The sequence below is a fragment of the Populus euphratica genome, unplaced genomic scaffold (genome assembly GCF_000495115.2).
Source record: "Populus euphratica unplaced genomic scaffold, PopEup_1.0 scaffold11.1, whole genome shotgun sequence".
NCBI lineage: Eukaryota > Viridiplantae > Streptophyta > Magnoliopsida > Malpighiales > Salicaceae > Populus > Populus euphratica.
Genome location: NW_011499878.1, coordinates 499736 through 519136, shown reverse-complemented (window position 1 = coordinate 519136; position 19401 = coordinate 499736). Strand labels below are relative to the sequence as shown.

General features: G+C 33.0%; 1 protein-coding gene and 1 long non-coding RNA gene across 8 annotated transcripts; one reads left to right on the top strand and one right to left on the bottom strand.

The window, feature by feature from the left end:
• Positions 1-1435: 1435 nt before the first annotated feature.
• Positions 1436-5901, bottom strand: LOC105128733 (probable methyltransferase PMT8). Of its 2 annotated transcripts, none has more exons than XM_011030524.1 (8): positions 5770-5901; positions 4772-5210; positions 4485-4649; positions 4184-4366; positions 3433-4027; positions 2895-3007; positions 2600-2820; positions 1436-1991 (listed from the first exon to the last, which is right to left on the bottom strand). In XM_011030524.1, the coding sequence occupies exons 2-8, from the start codon at positions 5015-5017 to the stop codon at positions 1670-1672; spliced, it is 1845 nt and encodes a 614-aa protein (XP_011028826.1). In that variant the 5' UTR covers positions 5018-5210; positions 5770-5901; the 3' UTR covers positions 1436-1669. The 2 variants fall into 2 exon arrangements, with proteins under 2 accessions (XP_011028826.1, XP_011028827.1); XM_011030525.1 differs by lacking the exon at positions 5770-5901 and adding an exon at positions 5573-5741.
• A 3257-nt stretch (positions 5902-9158) lies between these two features.
• LOC105128732 (uncharacterized) lies at positions 9159-13094 on the top strand. 6 transcript variants are annotated; one of them, XR_842938.1, is made up of 9 exons: positions 9159-9464; positions 9557-9619; positions 9853-9928; positions 10084-10100; positions 10650-10776; positions 10931-11026; positions 11292-11457; positions 11966-12024; positions 12707-13094. It is a non-coding gene; the product is annotated as an uncharacterized LOC105128732 (long non-coding RNA). The 6 variants fall into 6 exon arrangements; XR_842936.1 differs by lacking the exons at positions 10931-11026; positions 11292-11457 and having other exon boundaries at positions 9838-9928; positions 10650-10701; XR_842933.1 differs by lacking the exons at positions 10931-11026; positions 11292-11457 and having other exon boundaries at positions 9162-9464; positions 10650-10701.
• The last annotated feature ends 6307 nt before the right edge of the window (positions 13095-19401 follow it).

Sequence of the window (19401 nt, the reverse complement as noted above, 5' to 3'; positions counted from 1 at the left end):
TAAATTTGTCCTAACTCCTAGCTCAGGATAATGAACATACTCTAAAAAGAAAGGGAATATAGTGTATTTGGACTGTGTTTGGTTAATATTTTGAACAAAAAAAATATAAGTAGAAAAGATAAAAATATAATTGATTAAAAAATTGGACATATTAAATAAATTTATGTTTAAAACAATTTTAAAGTGAATTCTTAATATTTTAAAATAAAAGATATAAAAAAAATATGTCCACAATATCTCAATCTTTTATATCTCATAAAAAAGGAACGAGTGGTGGTAAAGTTTGATGAGGTAATAATATTTTTCTTAGTTATTTTTTTTTATAATGTATTAGTATGCTTTTCTAGTTTTTTTTTTCTTATTTGAAGATGATAGTTTTTCTATTTTTTTTTTATCTAGTATTAGTAGGGTTTTATAGTTTTTTACAAAAAAAAAATTGTAATAACATTTTGGCAAGTAAAGACATTAATTAATAAAATTGAGTATTTTAGAATTCTCCCTATAATTATAGTATTTCTAGTCTTTGAAGTCTAGACTTATAACAAACCACATTATCATTCATTCTTAGTTGTGTCAATAAATATTAAAATCCAATAATTTCTAAAGAATTTTGTTATATTATCAAATCATAATGATTGAAGATTGTAAAAGATGTCTACCAAAACTCAACAATTTCAAGTGATTAATGATTGCATGTTGTTAAATAATCATTTTTAGAAAAGAATTGTGGAACAAGAGGTACTTGTATAAAAGGATGAGAAGAACCCCTCTCATGAAAGAGATGTTCCGAAAATAAATTGTTGTTTTTGTTTGTATTAGATGTTACTATTGAAAATCTTAATGGTGAAATTTTTGATGAAGTAGCTTATATAAGGTGTAGTGTTAGAAATTTATGATATTATAACCTATATAAAAATGTTTTATCAGGGCTTTATAAAATGCTGATCTACATACAGATATTAGGACTCAACAATAAAAAAAGTCCACACAAAAGATGTTCATATTGAATGATAATTTCTAACCGAGAGTCTAATGCATCAAAAAAAAAAAATTATAAAATAAATATTTTCTTTCGCTAATTTTTTTTTCCTACTTTTCTTTTCCAATCATGTATTATCATGCTCTTCTAGTTTTTTTTACTTGAAAAGAATAGTTTTTTATTTAATATTATTTGAGTTTTTCTTTTTCTTTTTATATAAAGAATTATAATAATCTTTTAACAAAGTAAATATATATATATATATATATATTAAAAATCTCGCTCTCGTTACAATATTCTCCTGATATTTGAAGGTTCTCACTCCTTCGCTCCAGAGTCGGCGAAAAAAATTGTGGAGATAATAAAGCTCGGTCAAAAAATTGAAAGTGCATGACCAACAAGAAGACTCCTGTAAAATGAAAGCTTCAATTTCCGTACTTCCTCTAACAGCATTGATTTAATTTAATCAATAGTCAGCGATTAAATTAACAATTTGAATTTATAATGAATAATAGAACATAAATAACCTGGATAAAAAAATCTGCTTTCATATAAGATTAAGGAGAAGAAATAAACTAAAACATCAGATGCTACAAAATCATATAAACCACCGGGCACGAGATGGGCTACCTTCAGCCCCTGCAATGTTCAGGTGAAAGGGCAAGAGTCTGGAAATCATGGTTGGCTGTTTTATTCAGTGACACTGAAGCTGGTGCTTGTTAGCCACATCTTCTTTTGGATGATGAACACCACCTCATCCTCACCTTGCTCGGTGTCCTGCTCAGCATCACCTGTAGCCACTGCTTCCCAATGCAGTGCTGACAAATGTTTCTTTACGAATTCCACCACTGATGGCTTATCGCGGATAATAATGAAGCCTGTGGGTCTCAAAATGCGGTCCATCTCGATTAACAGATCCTCGGCACCACAATCTTTCTTTTCGATGTCTGAGAAGACAGTCCAAGCATGGAGTAGATCATAAGTCCGTGGATAGGTTGAAAACGATTCACACCTGTCAATAGGAAACAAAAATCATTTTAGACCACATGATAGTCTGATTAAGAGATATAACTGGCAGTTCCATGATGTTTTTGTTTCCCTCTCCTAGGAAGTACCATGGCAGGAATTTTCCTGATAAGAGAGCTAACAGAACCAACCTTCTCATGTGTTTGCAAGAGAAGAATATTATGTGGAGTCAGACTAGAAGGAAAACCTCATATGCTACAATGAAATGGTTTCTCAGAGACGAGTTTGTATTACAGTTTCTGCTGTATCATATCTTCCTATACTTTTCTTTTTCTTTTTTCTGGAAAAAAGAAATCAAATTTACCCATCAAGCAAACTGGCATGTGGTTATAACAATGGTATTGGCTACAAACTTTCTACAATCTGATGAAAACACGTCGGAAGGATTTCTGATAGAAACCTAAATAACCTTAGAGTAGACACAAGCCCTAATGATGCTTATGTTTTCTGATAAAATGTATTAATAAAATAAATATCTAGAATTTTTACTAACACGACAGATAGGTTTGATTATTTATTTTTTTCAGAAATTTAATCCCCAACAAATTTGAATATTTTCCAAATGTCAAATATTAGAAAATTTTTGGAACTCACCAGTTGTGTGCAGAGCCTATCAGGCCTCTATCATATATTATTTTGAGAGTGTTGGGTCCATCTTCAGGCACCACATTCATAACCCAAACGTCTTTGCTCTTTAGGGCAGCTGCAAATGACCCTAGGTTAGCCTTCATGTCCATCAAATTCCTCAGGGTATCAGGCTGAATCTTTGGGCTCAAAAGATTCCAATAATCCTCAGCCCTGTGCTGCCAAACTTCCTGCAACATATCAATCCTGTTACAAACCAGCCTCTTCCAAACATTTAACAGACTGGAAAATTTTGATAGATTACCGTGTCCTTTTCAAACATTTCAGCAGAATAGCCAAAGTCAGCTAGACGGGGAGGTGGTGTGGTCAACCGAGCAGGCCAAGGGGCCAATCCACTCCCTTTTGCTTTATGTTGTTCTGATGGGATCATTAAAATACTCAATGCATTTCTTACTTCCAACACAAATTCTATGCAGCTAAAAAAGCACCTTATAAAAATCAAACAAAAGCATGGCAAGGAGGATCTAACTACACCAATGATTTTTTTTATTTCCTCAGTAGCAATATATGAACAGTAAAAGATCAAACATTTAAAAAAACACAAATTGGCATGTTAACTGTATGTGCTGCTAAAAGCTCACAAGCTCAAAAGGGGTAGGTAAAGCATTGTTTACTGCATGAGCATTTTATTGATGTAAAGTAAAATATGCAATTTCCTGTTCTACCTTCCAAAATTAATTTGCTTCTATTGAAAGGTCATGCTTGAAAAAAAATCATAATGAGACTACTAACACTAATCTTGAAAGTCAAAAAGAAATTTAAAGGGCTGATGTGGTACTCACGATCAGTGTAAGGAGTGATGCAAGCTTTCATTGGCACATCCCAAACTGCATCTGGATCATCATCAGATTTGCAGAGAGGAGGCTGAGTACCAGGTTCTCTTTCCATGTAACAGTCATTTGTCAGAGGCTTGACCCAGATAACTGTTTGATTCCTTTTCACAGCTATCTTCCAACACATCCGTTCGACAAGGGCGCTCATTTCTTTCCAGATTCTCAGATCCTCTTCATCTTGTGCATAGGCCTCAGGGGATGAGTATGCAAAGTAGCCTCCAGGTCGAAGCAACCTATCCAGCTCAAGAAGAAGGATTCCATTTCTTTGAAGCCAATCAATCCTACAACGAGAACAATGTGCAAGTTCAAAAGATCTGCTTGGGTAAGGAAGTCTCTTTGTCCCTAAAACACCAAGGTATGCAGGGATTCCTCTTTCCAAGGCAAACTGGATCTGGTTTTGATGAACATCATTTGGTGCTAATGACATTGCAATCATATCAGAAGAAAGCATATATCCCCCAAAACTTGCAACTCCACAACCAACATCAAGGACAGTCCTGAGCCTTCCTTCATTGTTTAAAATGTCATTTGAAAAGTTTAGCATCTGCCAGCGAGAAACATAAATAGTATTAAAAACCAGGATAGTTTGGAAAACCAAGTATAAAGTAAAACGCAAAAATTATCACAGCACCAGGATTCCAAAGATGAGATTAAATGGAGAATCTGAGAATCACATATTTACATGAGAAGTACTACTCACATTTGCAATTGCAGCTATGTACTTATCAGCTCCATAATGGAAGTGTGTTCCTCCTCCAGGAAATTCAATCTTGTCACCTTTGACAACCATCCAGTTCTGATCAGACTTTTCACTTGCGAGGTGGGTGTGAGGTATATTTTCTTTCCACACCACATCTCTGCTTTTGGGCCACTTGATCGGGACCTGCAACCATCAAGGATAGGAAACACATACAACTTTAAGCTGGTTCATTCAATTCACATGGCCAAAACATTACTTCCCTGCAAACTAGCTACTATAAAATACTTTTGAAATACCTTACCTTGTAACCTGGTGGAGGAGGAATCAAGCAATTGAAGCGCCTTTCTGGAACTGGGCAGTGCCTTTCATAGTGCTCCATCAAAGACAAATACAGCTTCAATCTTGTCTGGTATATAAGATTTCGGTCTAGACAAGGAATCAGCTCTGAGTGTCGATCATCACAAACCTACAGCATTGAAAATAATCATAAAAGAAATATAGCTTGTGTCAGTGCAATTCATACCAACATGAAGATCTAGACCTGAAAGCAAGTAAATAAAAAGGTTAATTCAACTTAAAATTTCTCACAGGAATGCTTTTAAGCATAACATCATCCTGTAGATCTTCGCCAGGTTTGTTGGAAGCACCGTCACCATCATCTTCTCCACCCAGATAAGAAGAACCTAACTTCCTTAGAGATTTACTGCCATATTCCAAAGCAGATGTTCCACTGTCTCGAGAATATATGTAAAGACAACCACAGATGATAGCTATTACCACTATCCAGGTTACCAACCGCTTCTTCAGATCCCCGTCACCTCTTCCCCTCGACATCTTTCGCAACCAGGATCAGAAAATGAAAATTTCCCTTCTACTTTCACTTCAAGTTAAAATCAGAACCTCATTTCCCTCTCCAAGAGATCACGATAGGTAATGGATATCCAGACCAAAACTTCAACACCAAATTCAGTACTCAGGTTGTTTAATTCGCTTCAGTGATTGCCTGGAGCTCCTTATCACCGCCAACCTTGATTCCAAAAATAATTCACGTCAGGACTTAACCATCCATGAAAGAAAGCAAAGATTTATTATATATAGATCCCGATAAACAAATAAACTAATAGAAAGATCCTATAATCCAAAAATCTAAATATGGAATCTATGTAAAAACATCAGCTAAAACAAAATCCCATGATTGGTGGCCATTAATTTAATCATAAAAAGGAAAGAAGATGGTATTAACTAGAGATAGATATGAAACAAACTTAAAAATTAGAGCTAGGTAATCAAGAAAACCCATTTCAATCCAGGATCATTGATTACATCATGGCAATAGTAGTAATATTAATTATAAGAGAAAATGAAAAGGCACCGACAACGTCAACTTGCCAGCTATAATTGGATACAGCTAAGAAATCCTGATCGCTAACAAAATCTCAGGACTAGAAAGTTACAATCCTGGCAAACATCAGACCCAGAAAAAAACAATGCGGCCAATGTTGCAAATCAAGAAGAAAGCTGCAAACTTCATAGCTTTTTTGGTTTAGGATGGAGAAAAATAACAAGCTACAAGAAAGCAACCTCACCTCCTGAAATTAAGATGGGGAATTGAGGATGAGAATGGTGCTCTGAGGAGAAGAAAATGGCGCAGATTAGATCTTGAGATGCAAGCAAGGAAGTCAATAAATGATGATGATGATGTGAGTGGATCTGAAAACAGAGTTTGAGTCTCACTAATATTAATTTTAGTTCGTCTTGTTTTTTACACAGTATGTCCCTGTACTTTTTCAATTGGTGCTTTCGGTCCCTTATTCTCTTTCTCGTATTTCTCTAACAATTTAGTCCCTTCTATCAACCCCACCACATACACCAATTTGGATAAGCATCACAGTAACGGCCTGTTTAGGCATGCTTCCGCTTCTTATTTTTAGATGTTTTTTTTTAAATATATTTAAATAAAATTTTAAAATTAATATTTTTTATTTTAAATGATTTATATTTTTTTATTTTAAATTATTTTAATATGAAAATGTTAAAAATAAATTTTTTAAGAAATAAAATAATATTTCAATATATTTATAAATGAAAATACACTTTAAAACATCAAATATTACTTTAATATTTTTTACACGAGCCTCACTTAAAAAAAGTAAAAATAAAAGCGTCCAAGAAGCACTTAGAATATTTTTATTATAGATATTTGAAAATAAAAATTATTTAATAAAAAATAATAAATATCACTACACATGTTTTTCCATCATGCTAAAAATATCATATGTTTGAAGCTATAAATTATACGACAAAAAAACAAATACGAGATAATAACCATCACTGCAAGTGTTTTTACCATCTTAGGAGATTTTTCTAGATTTTTTATTATTTTAAAATAATTATGTTAAATAATGAATTCTTATTGTTTAGTAAACTGCGCTCTTAGTTTCAAAACAGAAAAGAAAAGATAGAATTTTTGTGATTTGAAAAATAAAGATGAAGAGTGTGGTGGTTAGACGCAGGGAAAGAAATGAGAGGACCGACTTCATTTGACAGGCTAAGTGCAGGGATCATACACGTGCCCGGAATTATAATATTTCAGCAGTAAGTTACGTGCTTGGAGTGGAGAAATCCAGCGGTTATCGTGTTACCCCGAGGAGGGAGAGTTTGTGAGATGCGAGGTCCGTGACGAGTTTAAAAAATAGCAAGCGAATCTCTGAATCACGTCTGGCACTTCCATAGGAAACCAGAGTCTTAAAGCGGTGTTTTTGAGTTTTTAAATGGTTTTTTTTAATAGTTTTTATTTAGTAATTTATTAAAATAATATTTTATTATTATTATTTAAAATTTATTTTTAATATTCACACATACAAAATAATATAAAAAAATAATTTTGAATGAAATAAAATTAAGTTTTTACCTGTCTTTATTTATATTACAATCTTAAATGAGTGTTTAAATCTGCCTGGTTTTTGTAATTTATTTTAAGGTTAAGTAATTTTAGTTTTTTAATTTTTAAAAATAAAATAATATCATTTTAAAATATTATAAAAATAAATTAAATTTTTTTCTGAATGTTGATCTAGTAATATTGGAAACATGTTTAAAAGTTGAGTTTTAAAAGAATATTGCATCTATATCAACATGCAGGCAAAATCATCTTCCATGACTTGTTAAGAAACAATTCCCGTGCATGGCTTGACACAACTTTGAGTATCCATACATAGTTAATTATTTAATTATATTGTTATAATATTGATTTTTTAGTAGTTGTTGTGGTTGTTATTGTTATTATTTATATTTAAATAATAAAGATAATAGATTTATATATGTGAAAAATATTTTAACAAATAATAAAGATAATAGATTTATATATGTTAAAAACAGAATTTTATAATTTTGTAGTATTGATTTTTTAATCTGGTATCACTGTTTAATTTTATACAGATTAAAACTTAATTTAAAAATTCTTTGTCCTAAAAGTAAAATCAAAAGGTAATGAAAAGTTTTAAAATGCATCATATTGTTTTTCTTACTTTCAAATTTTAAAATAAATATCACTGTATTGCTTGATTTCACGATTTTATTAAGAAAAGGGTTATAGTAAAAAATTAATAAGAATTCAAATAATACATTATTAAATAAACTTCAAACAATTGAAAAAGACCTTGTCGTGGATTTGATTGAATATAATATGTAGTTTTCTTGAATTTCTTGCTCTCGTGCCGAAAAAACACCAATATGCATCTTAAATTAAAAAGTTTATGATATAAGCTTTCAGTTTATTCAAGTTAAAATATTACATGGCTTAACTTGTTAAATATATAATTTAGGGTTATAATCTTTAATGAATTTAATGATATTTTTTTATTTTAATTATTCAATAAAAAATAATTTAAAATCAATTTAATATAAAAAATAATTTTTTTATTAAAATTTCAATGTTAAAAGTTTTTTTTTAAAAAAAAAATTAGGCCAGACAATGAATATAAATAGCCTAACATGCCAATGCTAAAAAAACTGGGGGGGCGGGGGGGCATATGGGTTTGGGCATACTGGATGCATGGGTTAAATCTATTTACATTCTTTGAATTCAGTGATTTTACTATAATTACGATAATAATCTCATAAAATTAGATTGCTAAAGAATTTAATTAAAAATATATTTTTTGAAAAATTAATAAAAAAAGGTAAAGAAGTAGCGAAGCTCCATAAGCTTCCACGAATCTTTTAAATATATCATTTAATTTAGATTTAGCTCTAAGTACATCCATTATACATCTTAAAATATAATTATTTTTATACTATATTTGAAAAAGTGGTTAAAATTATATACTTTTAAAATATATTTTTTGTTAAAAATAATTTTTTTGATTTTTTTAGATCATTTTGATATATTGATTTTAAAAATATTTTTTTTAAATAAAAAATATTATTTTAAATAAAAAATTCTTTAAACCATAACTATTATACCAATCTCCAACAACTCTTTAATCTAGTAATATAAATATTATGTAAGATCATGCTTATTTCATTAACATGTTAAAAACTTAAAACTTGTTATGGATGTCATTGTTTTTCGGTCGGTGCAGATTTTTATTGTGTAACTGTTTAAGTATTTAGTCATTATTTAGTATTAATCGTGTTTTTTAATTTGTTTTTTTTTTTTAAATTAATAATTTTTTTATCTTTTTAATATATTAATATTAAAATTAAAAATATTATTTTAATATATTAAAAAAAACCAATTTAAAAATAACTTTCACTCCCCCGAACATGCTTTTTTTACGCGCACCACGACTAATCCCCACGGCCCACTGAACACCCTGCAAACCCAGCAGGCAGGTAAGGTAGCGCGGGGCTGACATACATGCAACTCCAAAGCTCGAACCCGTGACAACAGAAAGCGCAAGGCGCCATTCCACCGCTGGGCAGTTGCCTTGGATACATCTTATTAATATCCGTTGTCTTGTGACATGCACAGCGCTACCATGAAGATGGACTGTCGTTTGGTTAATTTTGGTTTTTTTTTTTTTTTCTTAAAGGCTCGAAGGAATAGATAGAATCAGTAAAACGACGGCGCTGAATGACAAGGGATTTCCACTTCTCCATTCATGCAAAGCTCAATCGTTGATTTCAAAAATCTCAACCTTCCAAGCCCCAAACATAGCGTAGAAAACAAGGAAAAAAAAGAAAGATTCCATTGCAGAATCATATGAAAAAGGAAGTAGAAAACACCTTCGAGAAGAGGAAGAGGAAGAGATCGAAGCTGAAGAAACTCCCTCACTCGGTAAATAATCAACTCTTAATTTATAGCTTCATCAATTTCCCCTTCGAAATTATATTGGACGTCCCGAGTTTTGTAAATTTCTATTTATCAAGTGGACAGTCCCGCGTTCACCGACACAGTGGTGAGTGCGAGCTCAGTTTCGACACATCGACAGGGTCAATCGCCCTCACTCTCCTCTTACTCGTCTTTTTTTTTTATTTAATATTAAGCAGGTTATTAGTTTTCGACCTTGTTGAGGTCAATTTACTCTTATTCGAACTTTTGGCTTGTCGCGTAATCTATTTTTGTTACCGTGCTTGGATTTGGCTCTGTAACTCAGTTAATAGCCATGCTCTCTGTAGTGTTTTTTATTTTTTACTTTGTTGACATGCAGAAATTTTGATTTCAGGTGCTGATTCAGCCTTTCATTTTACATTCACAACTATATAGCAGTGAACAGAACGCTAGTTGATAGAGAATTAGAGGTTAATTTAGTTGATAATACCTTACTCCAATGGTTACAATATTGATAGCGTTGTCTTTTTTAAAGAAAATTGAGATAGGCAATTTTTTTATTTGTTTTGAATGAATTGTGTGTTTACAAGTTTGGCGGTAACTCTTTTTTTTCCCCCCGAACTAGATGCTTTTTACAATGTGATCATAGAGTGTAATTGGGATTGGATCTGGTGGTATTGGCTTGAGTCAAGGTAGCTGGCGGGCATGGCTTGGAGCCATCAATGTAGCCAAGAAGGTCATAGCCAATGAATAAGGTTTGGAACTGCAGTTTCCAAGAGAGGTAATTGGTAGAGGTGAGTTTGAGAGGGGCCTGAGGCTCTGAGCTGCAACATTGATGCTGATGAGAGTTTGGCGTGATTCATTGGTGTTGAGAATGGTTGCTGGGTTAGACTCTGTAGCCATGAGTGCTAATGAAAAGGGGGGAAACCAGAAAAAAATAAAATGGATCGGTTTAGTGCTCCCATACCATGAGAGAATGATGAAATCAATTCTGTCTTTCATATACATTTTGCAGCAGTTAAACACACATACAGGATAACAGACATTTGTTTTGAAATCCTAAAATATACAGCAGTTCAAAACTGCTTCCTAACTTTAAGGGTTGTTGCAATCTGTACAACTTATTTGAATAATTCAAAACAGAGAAACTACGGGGTTGTTACAATCTGTTGCAATCCATTGAGTTGTGACATGTACGGATGATGTGATATGATATGTTATGCAGACGTTGAGGAGAGAGAAGGTATTGTGTGTTTTCAAACTTAATACTGGACAAGATGATCATGCTATAATGTTTTCGGATGATCATTCAACCGAGGTTGGTTGCTTGTATTTTGGTTGTAGTTTTTCAACTTTTATTGTTGGAAATGGATGTGCATGAAATTTTTGTTTCAAGGTTTCACAGCTTTTGAATGATGATTGAGTCCACCACTCTGTTGATTTATTTTCCTTTTTCTTCATTATATGTGCAGATACACTTTGTTGTGAAAAGGATGGAAGTTTTTGAGTGGTTTAAAACACATGTTATTGATAAAAAGCCGGATCCTAGCATTGACCATCGTGAGCTTGTAAGTGTTACTGATATCATTCTACTTGTGCATGTTATGTTTGCCGGTGAAAAAAAGAAAAGAAAAGAAATCCAGAATGCAATTATGGAAAGAGATGTCTTCCTTCATATTTTAGCATGATGATGATAATTTTATTTTCATTGTGTCATGTATTTCAGTATTTGCATTATATTTGATAGTGAAGTTGGTAACTAACAACCAATGAATCATTGAATTCTATTCACTCAACACGGACCATAATTCCCACTGTCTTTGGGGTTGGTAGCTGTAGATATCTTATAGAGCATTGGTTATGCATGTGGGATGGGTATGTGTGCGTGCGAGCACACGGGTCTCACAACTTTGAAACCCTTCGAAGTGGTGCTTACTCTTATCACCTGGTGGAAGGCTGAAGGATGAGACATCTTCCCATAATCAATGCTGGTCTTTTTGTAAGCAACCTCTGAATTTTCATAATCTGCTCTACTGTGCAATTGCTTGAATTAATGGATAACTATGCTAAGACATGCCCACTATGGTTAAGGATTGTGCCGACTATTCCATGAACATGTTATTCTACCTTTAGAAACCTCTCACCTCCTATTCGTGAACTGATCCTAGTCAAAGTATGTTTATTGTGGAGGAGTTTTTCGTGTAAATGAAAGAAGTGTGAACCAGTCCAGTTGGGGAAAATTTGGAGCTGCTGGTTGGCAGGTTGGTACATGTGCAGCAAAAACCTTTAAGATTCACCCAAAAAAATGCCAATTCCCATACTTGATAAAACATCATTAAAGATCCCTATGAATTTTTGTTATCATTAGTTTTTGAGTGAGAATATTGCGTGGCTGTGTCTCTGAATGACATGTATTGAATTTACTAAATCAAAATGGTAGCTTCTAGTTTCCTTCCAATAGGGTCTTCGTATGTTGAGTTTTGATGATTTCTTCTCTGGGATTCCAGGTTCAAATAGAATCAATGGGATTGTAGTAGCACTACCAATTGACATGTCCTCCAGTAAGGTATGTAAGGCATAGTTGGTGGGTAAAAACATAAAATTTCAGAGTTCAGAAGAAAATGTGTGGAAGGTAATTGGGAGTTGTACTGTTATGACAAATTGGTGGACAAAGGCTTTTGGACATATCATTCACTTGACATATTAATTGTCACAATTTTATTGGATCTTGGCTTCAAGATTGTTCTAACCAAAATATTAATTTATTGGCCAATTGAGAATATACAAGCTAGAACTTTTTTTTTCTCTTCTGGGAGTTTTCCTGATAAAATTAGTTTCCTCCAGATAAGCAGTCCTGAGAAAATGTGATTTTGAATACAATTCCAAAACTTTTAAACTTCTCATTTTTCCTTGGTGGTTTTAAAATTGGCATTTTTTTTGTTACCTTCTGCTTGGATATTGTTACACAAATTTAAAGTTTGTTATTAATCTACTTTTGGAACTTTATCCAACACATCTCTAACTTCTTTTCTTTTAACTGCAATACATTAGTAATTTTACTACAAAAATTTCTCCCCTCTTGATCATTTCTCCCCTGCAGAGAAAATTATTTCTGTTTCTCCATGACCCATATTTTTTCATGGGTAATACATGAAATTAAAATTGAGCAGCCATCCACTTCTCTTAGTTCTTTGATCATTATCGATTGCTTTTCTAAGAAAATTTCATGTCTGATGCTTCCCTTTCAGAGTGACAGCTAAACGAGGATTGGGCGATCACATGCTCAATTTTAAATGAATGCCAGATGATGTGAGTGTCTTCTCTACTAGGTCTTACTTGTTCTCTGTCATTCTGCATCTGTTTTGTTATTGATGGCGTAACTTTTCCATGATTAATTGAATCAAATTGCTACAATATAATTTCAAGCAGTAGCATGGGTATCTTCAAGGTTTACCTATCATCTATTTAACGAAGTGCTGACAGCGTCGTCTTCATTACATTTTTCATGCTGAAAATCAGATGAACAGCTATAAACTACTGTTGCATTCTAATATATGAGAGAGAGAAAGAGTTGTTTGAATAATTATTATCTGAATCCCACAACTTTATATACCAAATTTTATTAGTTCTGCATAATTTAGCACTCCTCTTTAAACTCAATGTTCTCAGACTGCTGTCATATCATCAACACGGTTTTGTTGCTGCTGCCATGTTGCATGCACGTATCCCTCTCTAGTTACATACTGGTTCGCAATGATAGATGTGTGGATGGAGCCATAAGTTCATCCGTGGCGAGCTGGTTTCCTGACTTCGCACAAAATGTTAAAAATTTTCTTTCCTTTTGGACCATGTTGAAAAGCTCATCCCATAACCGGTTTAATTTAGTAGCAAGTAAAGGATATACTGTGTGGTCCTATAAGAAGCATAGGATTTGTTGAATGGTTGACAAATCAGTAGTTCATCATTTTTAATTATTCGACTAAATCCTCGAGCTTAAAACGTTTCCTCATAGAAAATAAGGTTCCCAAGTAAATGCCCATGTCGTCACTTGAATGGTTCGGAGATAAATTTGTTGTTGAAAGCAGGGTTGCGTTTAGACAGCTTAAAATTTAGGAGTCGGCCCATAGCCAAGAGGGTGGCTCACTGCTGGCAATCCTTTTGACATGTGTGCCTATGCTGTTGTTCTCTGCGCTGAAACATTTGCACCTGCTGGATGTCACCATCACAAAGGGACCATCGTTCTGTTCAGTGCTTATCTGTGCACTCATTTGAAGGCCTAGCTGGCCTTTTATGTATGTGAAGGACCGTAACCATATTCTTCTGAAATTTACCTATGCACTGGCCGTGCCCAAAAGTCTAGTTTGTCTTTTATTTGGAGCATACTGGTCTGAAAGTGCCTAGGATCAACTCATGTATCAATTATTTTTTATGAAAACTGTATTATTATTTTTTTTTAATATTTTTTTTTAATTTTTTGTTCAACTTGAAACTGACCCTGAGATAAGCTTTGAATAGCGGGGGGTTTCTCGGATCAACTGGCTAAGTTGAATATGGTTTGAATAAGTGAAAGCAATCTTGAAGATTAACGGAGTTTGTTCCACGCTTATTGTCTCGTCCAAAAAAAGAAATGTCTATAGCTGTTCTTGTGTCGGTGGATTTGGAACTTGGTATTTTGGACTGCACAAATTTAACGTTCTGCGTCTCTTTGATCAGAATAAAAAATGTGGTCATATCTAAGTGAAGGAAATACCAAAATAATGGTGATTTTGTGTGCTGTGAAATACGGAGTCGCCAAGGTATTCTGTTTTTCTAGTTATAAAAAACTTGGTATTGTCATATTGTTGCCCGCACACATTAAAAAAAAAAAAAGGAAGAAGAAGGAAGGGAAAAGAAGGGCACATTTTGTTCATGAAACCAAATGGAAGCCGGGGCCACTGACCTAAAAGTTGTCAAAGATGAAGAAAAATACCACAGGTTCTGTATGGTACAAGAAGTTTTTTTTCAAACATATGGGGGCAAGTGGGGGCAGTGGCTTTGCTTCTGTCCCCCACTAACTCGCATAAGAAGCTCAAAATTGCTGGGATAGAAGTTAGAAGGGTCTACAAGGATGAAATCTAGCTGTTTTTTAATCTAAATTTTGAGCTTAGTAGATGCTATTTTAGTTTCTCTAGTTCTATATTATATAGATACTTAGCATCTTCACATGCATTTGTGAAAGCGAAGAAAAAACCAGAATGACAGGACATGCCAAAGAGAATAATTTACATAAAAATCATCTTATGGGACTTCTTAATCGTGTGGTGGAGGAAACTAAAGTAGAAAGTAAAGAAAAAGTGCAAGATTATCCATCAAAGGGTAGAGGGAGTCTTTGAGTGGAACAACTAGAAAGCCTCGAGTAGCCATTCAACTAGAATGACAGGACATGCATGTGACCCTTTTTTGAATGATTGAGAATTTAATAAAACAAGAGACTTCACATCATAGATATTCTGCATAATCTTCTATTGTAGTTAATTATATATAGTTCTTCGAGGGTTTAAAAAATAATTTGGAATGCATCGCAATCAATTGTATTAATAAGGGATGAATTCATTACAACAGCACAGTTATATCTGCAAGTTTCCTACGATGATAATATGTATCAATACATCCATGTCTGTATAATCATATGATTTGATATCAAGCTTCTTATTTAATTGCATAGTTTGTCATGCAAGAAAAATTCCGTTTTGTCCTGGAAGAATATTGAATCGGATATGCCATACCAGACAACAGATTTAGCGGTGGATCGATATACAATAATTAGTTGATAGATAAAGCCATGTTAGTGACATGCTAATTTTTGTTGTATTCTTTTATATTTCTTGTTTGCAAAGCTTGCATTGTGCTTCAAATATTATGTTAATGGCTTGGAAATGCAACTGATATCATGTTATTTTATTCCATAATCTTTCATGCATATTTGCAAGGCATTGATAAAAGCACTTAATTTATTAACTAGACTCCAAAATAGAGCAGCCTTGTACATTTGGCATGCGCTTACCTCTCTAAGCAAATGATGTTAAGGCCCTAATTTTGGATCTACCATCTTGTCCTGTTAAGGTTTCTTTACCTTGTGGAAGATTAAAAACTAGACAAAAAATCTTCACATGTTCTGTTAAAGTGAAGCAGACCGACATCAGCTATTAACCATTCTAATTTGATGCAGGGACGTTATAGTTTGTACTTTTCCTTTGGAAACGGGCTCATGAAAGCTCTCAAACAAGGCATCCTGACATGATCCTTCATGTGAGTGTTTATTGGAAACTATATAACCCCATTTTTATTTTATTTTTTTACCAGAGGAATGCTATATTTTCAGTTACTAGTACTAGATCATTCATGCATTTCTTGCATGCGCTATATGGAAATGGAACCCCTTTGTTTCACAAAAGTTTCCTATTTCACAGCACTCGTAGCAGTCTGTAATGTTCATCTCTTACTAGCGAGAAGGGCATGGATTTATTAGGTTAAGTGCCTGCCGGTAAATTAAGTTTTTTTAGGGTTTGAACTTGACTAGGGTGGCCGGTCTCTGGGGTCGTGGCGCAGGCGCGTTTGCGTACATAGGAATATAAAAGCGTCGATCCCACAAGATTAGATAAAATACTTAATAAATAATACAGAAAAAAGGATTAGTATAATGACTTTAATCACATTCTAACATGTAATCATATATTCTGGAGACATGGAGAGAGTTTCTTTACCCAGCCAGAGACGGCAGTACAAGGCGATATCTGATGCTACCTACCCCTTCACATATACCGTGTCACATAAAATTTCGTGTCAAATAATTTGGTTTGGATTAGAGCATGTGGATCCCAGTAGCCAAATCAATAATCCAATCAAAAGCCCTGCAAGTTCTATTATGAGCAAGATAATGCCACCTCTAGTTCCAAAATACTTTAGATTAATCATGGTGTATGGTAGGCCAACGCACATAGAATCTCAGATTGACAAGAAAGATGGATGCAGCCTCTGAAATAGTATATTGTTCTTTGTCATTTCTTGTCGACAGCCAAACAATCCTAGACACGCGTCTCTTTTTCTCAAAACCTGTAAAAAATGGCAAGATTTAAGTGTCTTTCTAAATTAAACATTTAGAATATCTTATGATTACTGGGGTGTGAGAGCTGAAGAACTCATTGAGATTTCTTTTATGCTTGAAGATCACGGTATCTGGTGAGAGCAACCTTGATCAAGCTCTCTGCATTATTGGAATAGTCGAGGGGGATTTCGAGTAGATGGAGGAAAATGGGAGGGTAGGAAACAAACAAACAAATCAGGCTCATTGAACACCAAAAATGGTACGAGAGAGTAAATATCATTTGACACTGATAATAACAGCATGAGAAAAGGGGGAGCTGTTTGTTGGAAGATAGCTTTCAAGAACTAGTCCAGAGAAGGTCAGGCACTACCCTTGAAAGCCATATAGGGTTCACAGGGGGCTAATAAAATCTGACTCTTCAGGAAAATAATGGATGGAGCATTCAGCATCCACGTAAATGCCGAGTTGTGTGTTATCGTCTCTATATGATGATGTAACGGTTTATGATGGAGGTCTTGAAATAATTTTGCCTAGATATTTGTCATTCTGTACGGATTTTGGTTAATGTAGCGACACAGACCCTTCACCACCAAGTTTTATATTCAAATATTTTCATTATTTTTAAAACATCAATTTAACTTCAAAGTTTAAAATTTAATAAACTATCATCCATTTTAAAATCTAAGTTTTTTTATTTTTTATTTTTTATTTTTCTATGAAACCTAAATCCAATAATCAAAATTCTATATGGTGTAAGAGCCTCAGATATAATTGATAATTCAGTAAAGAATGCATTAATTTAAAACCCAACTTATCATAAATGTTAAGTCTTTTGAATGGAATCTAAATATTTCAATTATCAAAAATCTATAAGTTGTTAAGATAAGTACAATGAATGGTTTTATATTATCTTTTGAAACACTTTATCAAAAGATAGACTATAAATAGAGAGGTGTTTTATCCAGAGAAGAATTAGATAGCGAATAGTCTAGCCAAATATAAAGTGTTTTTAGATATATGTAACTTTTATTCTGTTTTAGTTTTCATGTCTTTGATTACATGCTATTTGTTTTGTTTGTAAGTTGCCTCACTTTACAGCTATTTGTATTTTTTTCTGTGAAGCAATGTTTGTGTTTTTTATGTTTAGCACTGTTTTTAATGGCTATAACGTGTGCTTAATAGATCATTCGTAATTCATAAAAAAGAAAAGAAAAGTGGAGAGGTGTTACTGAACATATCCCATATTAAATAAATAATTCTAAAAGTATAATATATAAATTGAAGAATAAACCAAATATTAATTCTTTTTGAAGAAACCCAAATTCAAGATCAATTTAATTAAAAAAAATTGATAGTAGTGCGATTTAAGGTCATAAACACTTATTCTGTCGAGTAAAGCTTACTGATGCAATATTAATATAAAATATGATTCTTTAAATACTATTATAATTTTTATTTTTTTTTACAAGTGTTTGGTTTCAAAAACATCTCTTTTCATCTGGGATATATTTTTAAAAACTGATTTACTCCCTCGTATATTTTCGTGTAAGATATCGATCATGTGATTACGGTCACGGGCATGGATGGATTAATTTTGTTTAACCATAGATATCTCTGTGCGTGTGAGCTCGCTCGCTGTGGCTGCATGTGGGCTCCCTTGCCTTTGCGGCGCAAATCAAAAGGCTGGCATGGCGAAGACATCTCTCTCTTAATCACTACTGACTGATCTCAAACCTGCAAGACACGTTTTCTGATCTGGAATCAGAAAGCTAGCTAGCCTTCATAGCCACATACTTAGCCAGCTGCCGACACATGTCAGCATCTTCCTTACGTTACATGTATTATTATCGTATATGGCATTGTTTGGGGTTTGGTTGTACCGTAATTTTTCTTCAAATTTCTAAATATCATACTAATATTAAAAATATAATTTTTTTTACTTAAAAAATTATTTGCCTCATAATCTCAACGATAACCGACAAGAAATTATTTGTGTGTCATGTTTTCTGCCACTGTTAGCATATTTTGACGTGCGTGCTAATTTGTAAACTATATTGTTGACATTATTAAATTATGTTAAAGAATTGTTGATCATGGCTGGAGTATTTTGTTAGTTACAAGTGGAATCTCATAATGGTTGCCAATATACGGTATATCCGTATATGTATATGTGTTTGTTAAGAACTTGTAATGTTATATTGTACGGACACACACATATAATCATACTTATAATTAAAACCTTGATCTGATTAGTTAATCAAGAATTGTATTTTATCTTGAACAAGTTTTATTTTATTAAAAAGATTCTATTTCAAGGTGTTCTTTTAATTATTTTTTTTAAATCACAACTTGAATTAACATGACTACAAGAGAATTAGTCCATAATCTCGGTATTAGATGTGTGATTGTATTATAATATTATTTGGCAAAAGAAAACTCATCGGAATTCTTTTTTTTTTTTTTTTTAAGGCTATCCAGCTTGGTAATCTTGGTTGGTAAATTTATTTGGAGTAATAAATGGAAAAATTGGTAGATAAGCTCGGTCTATCAATTTTCATCATGACTTGATATGCAAATAATATTAAACGAATGTATCCCTTTCAATAATATATATATGAAGTCGAATCCGTTAACCCGTTATATCACACTATTATTCTAGTGTATAGGTAAAAGTTATTATATTATATTATATCATATTATATACTTAATAATTTTTCATCATATTGAGTGTGATAGAGACCTGGGAAATGAAAGAGAAATATTGCTATTTGTCTCAAACAAACTATATGGAATTTATTAGAGGTCTTTTGTGGAATTCATCGTGAGGTTCACGTACTCCATCAAGATTTATTCCGTAGG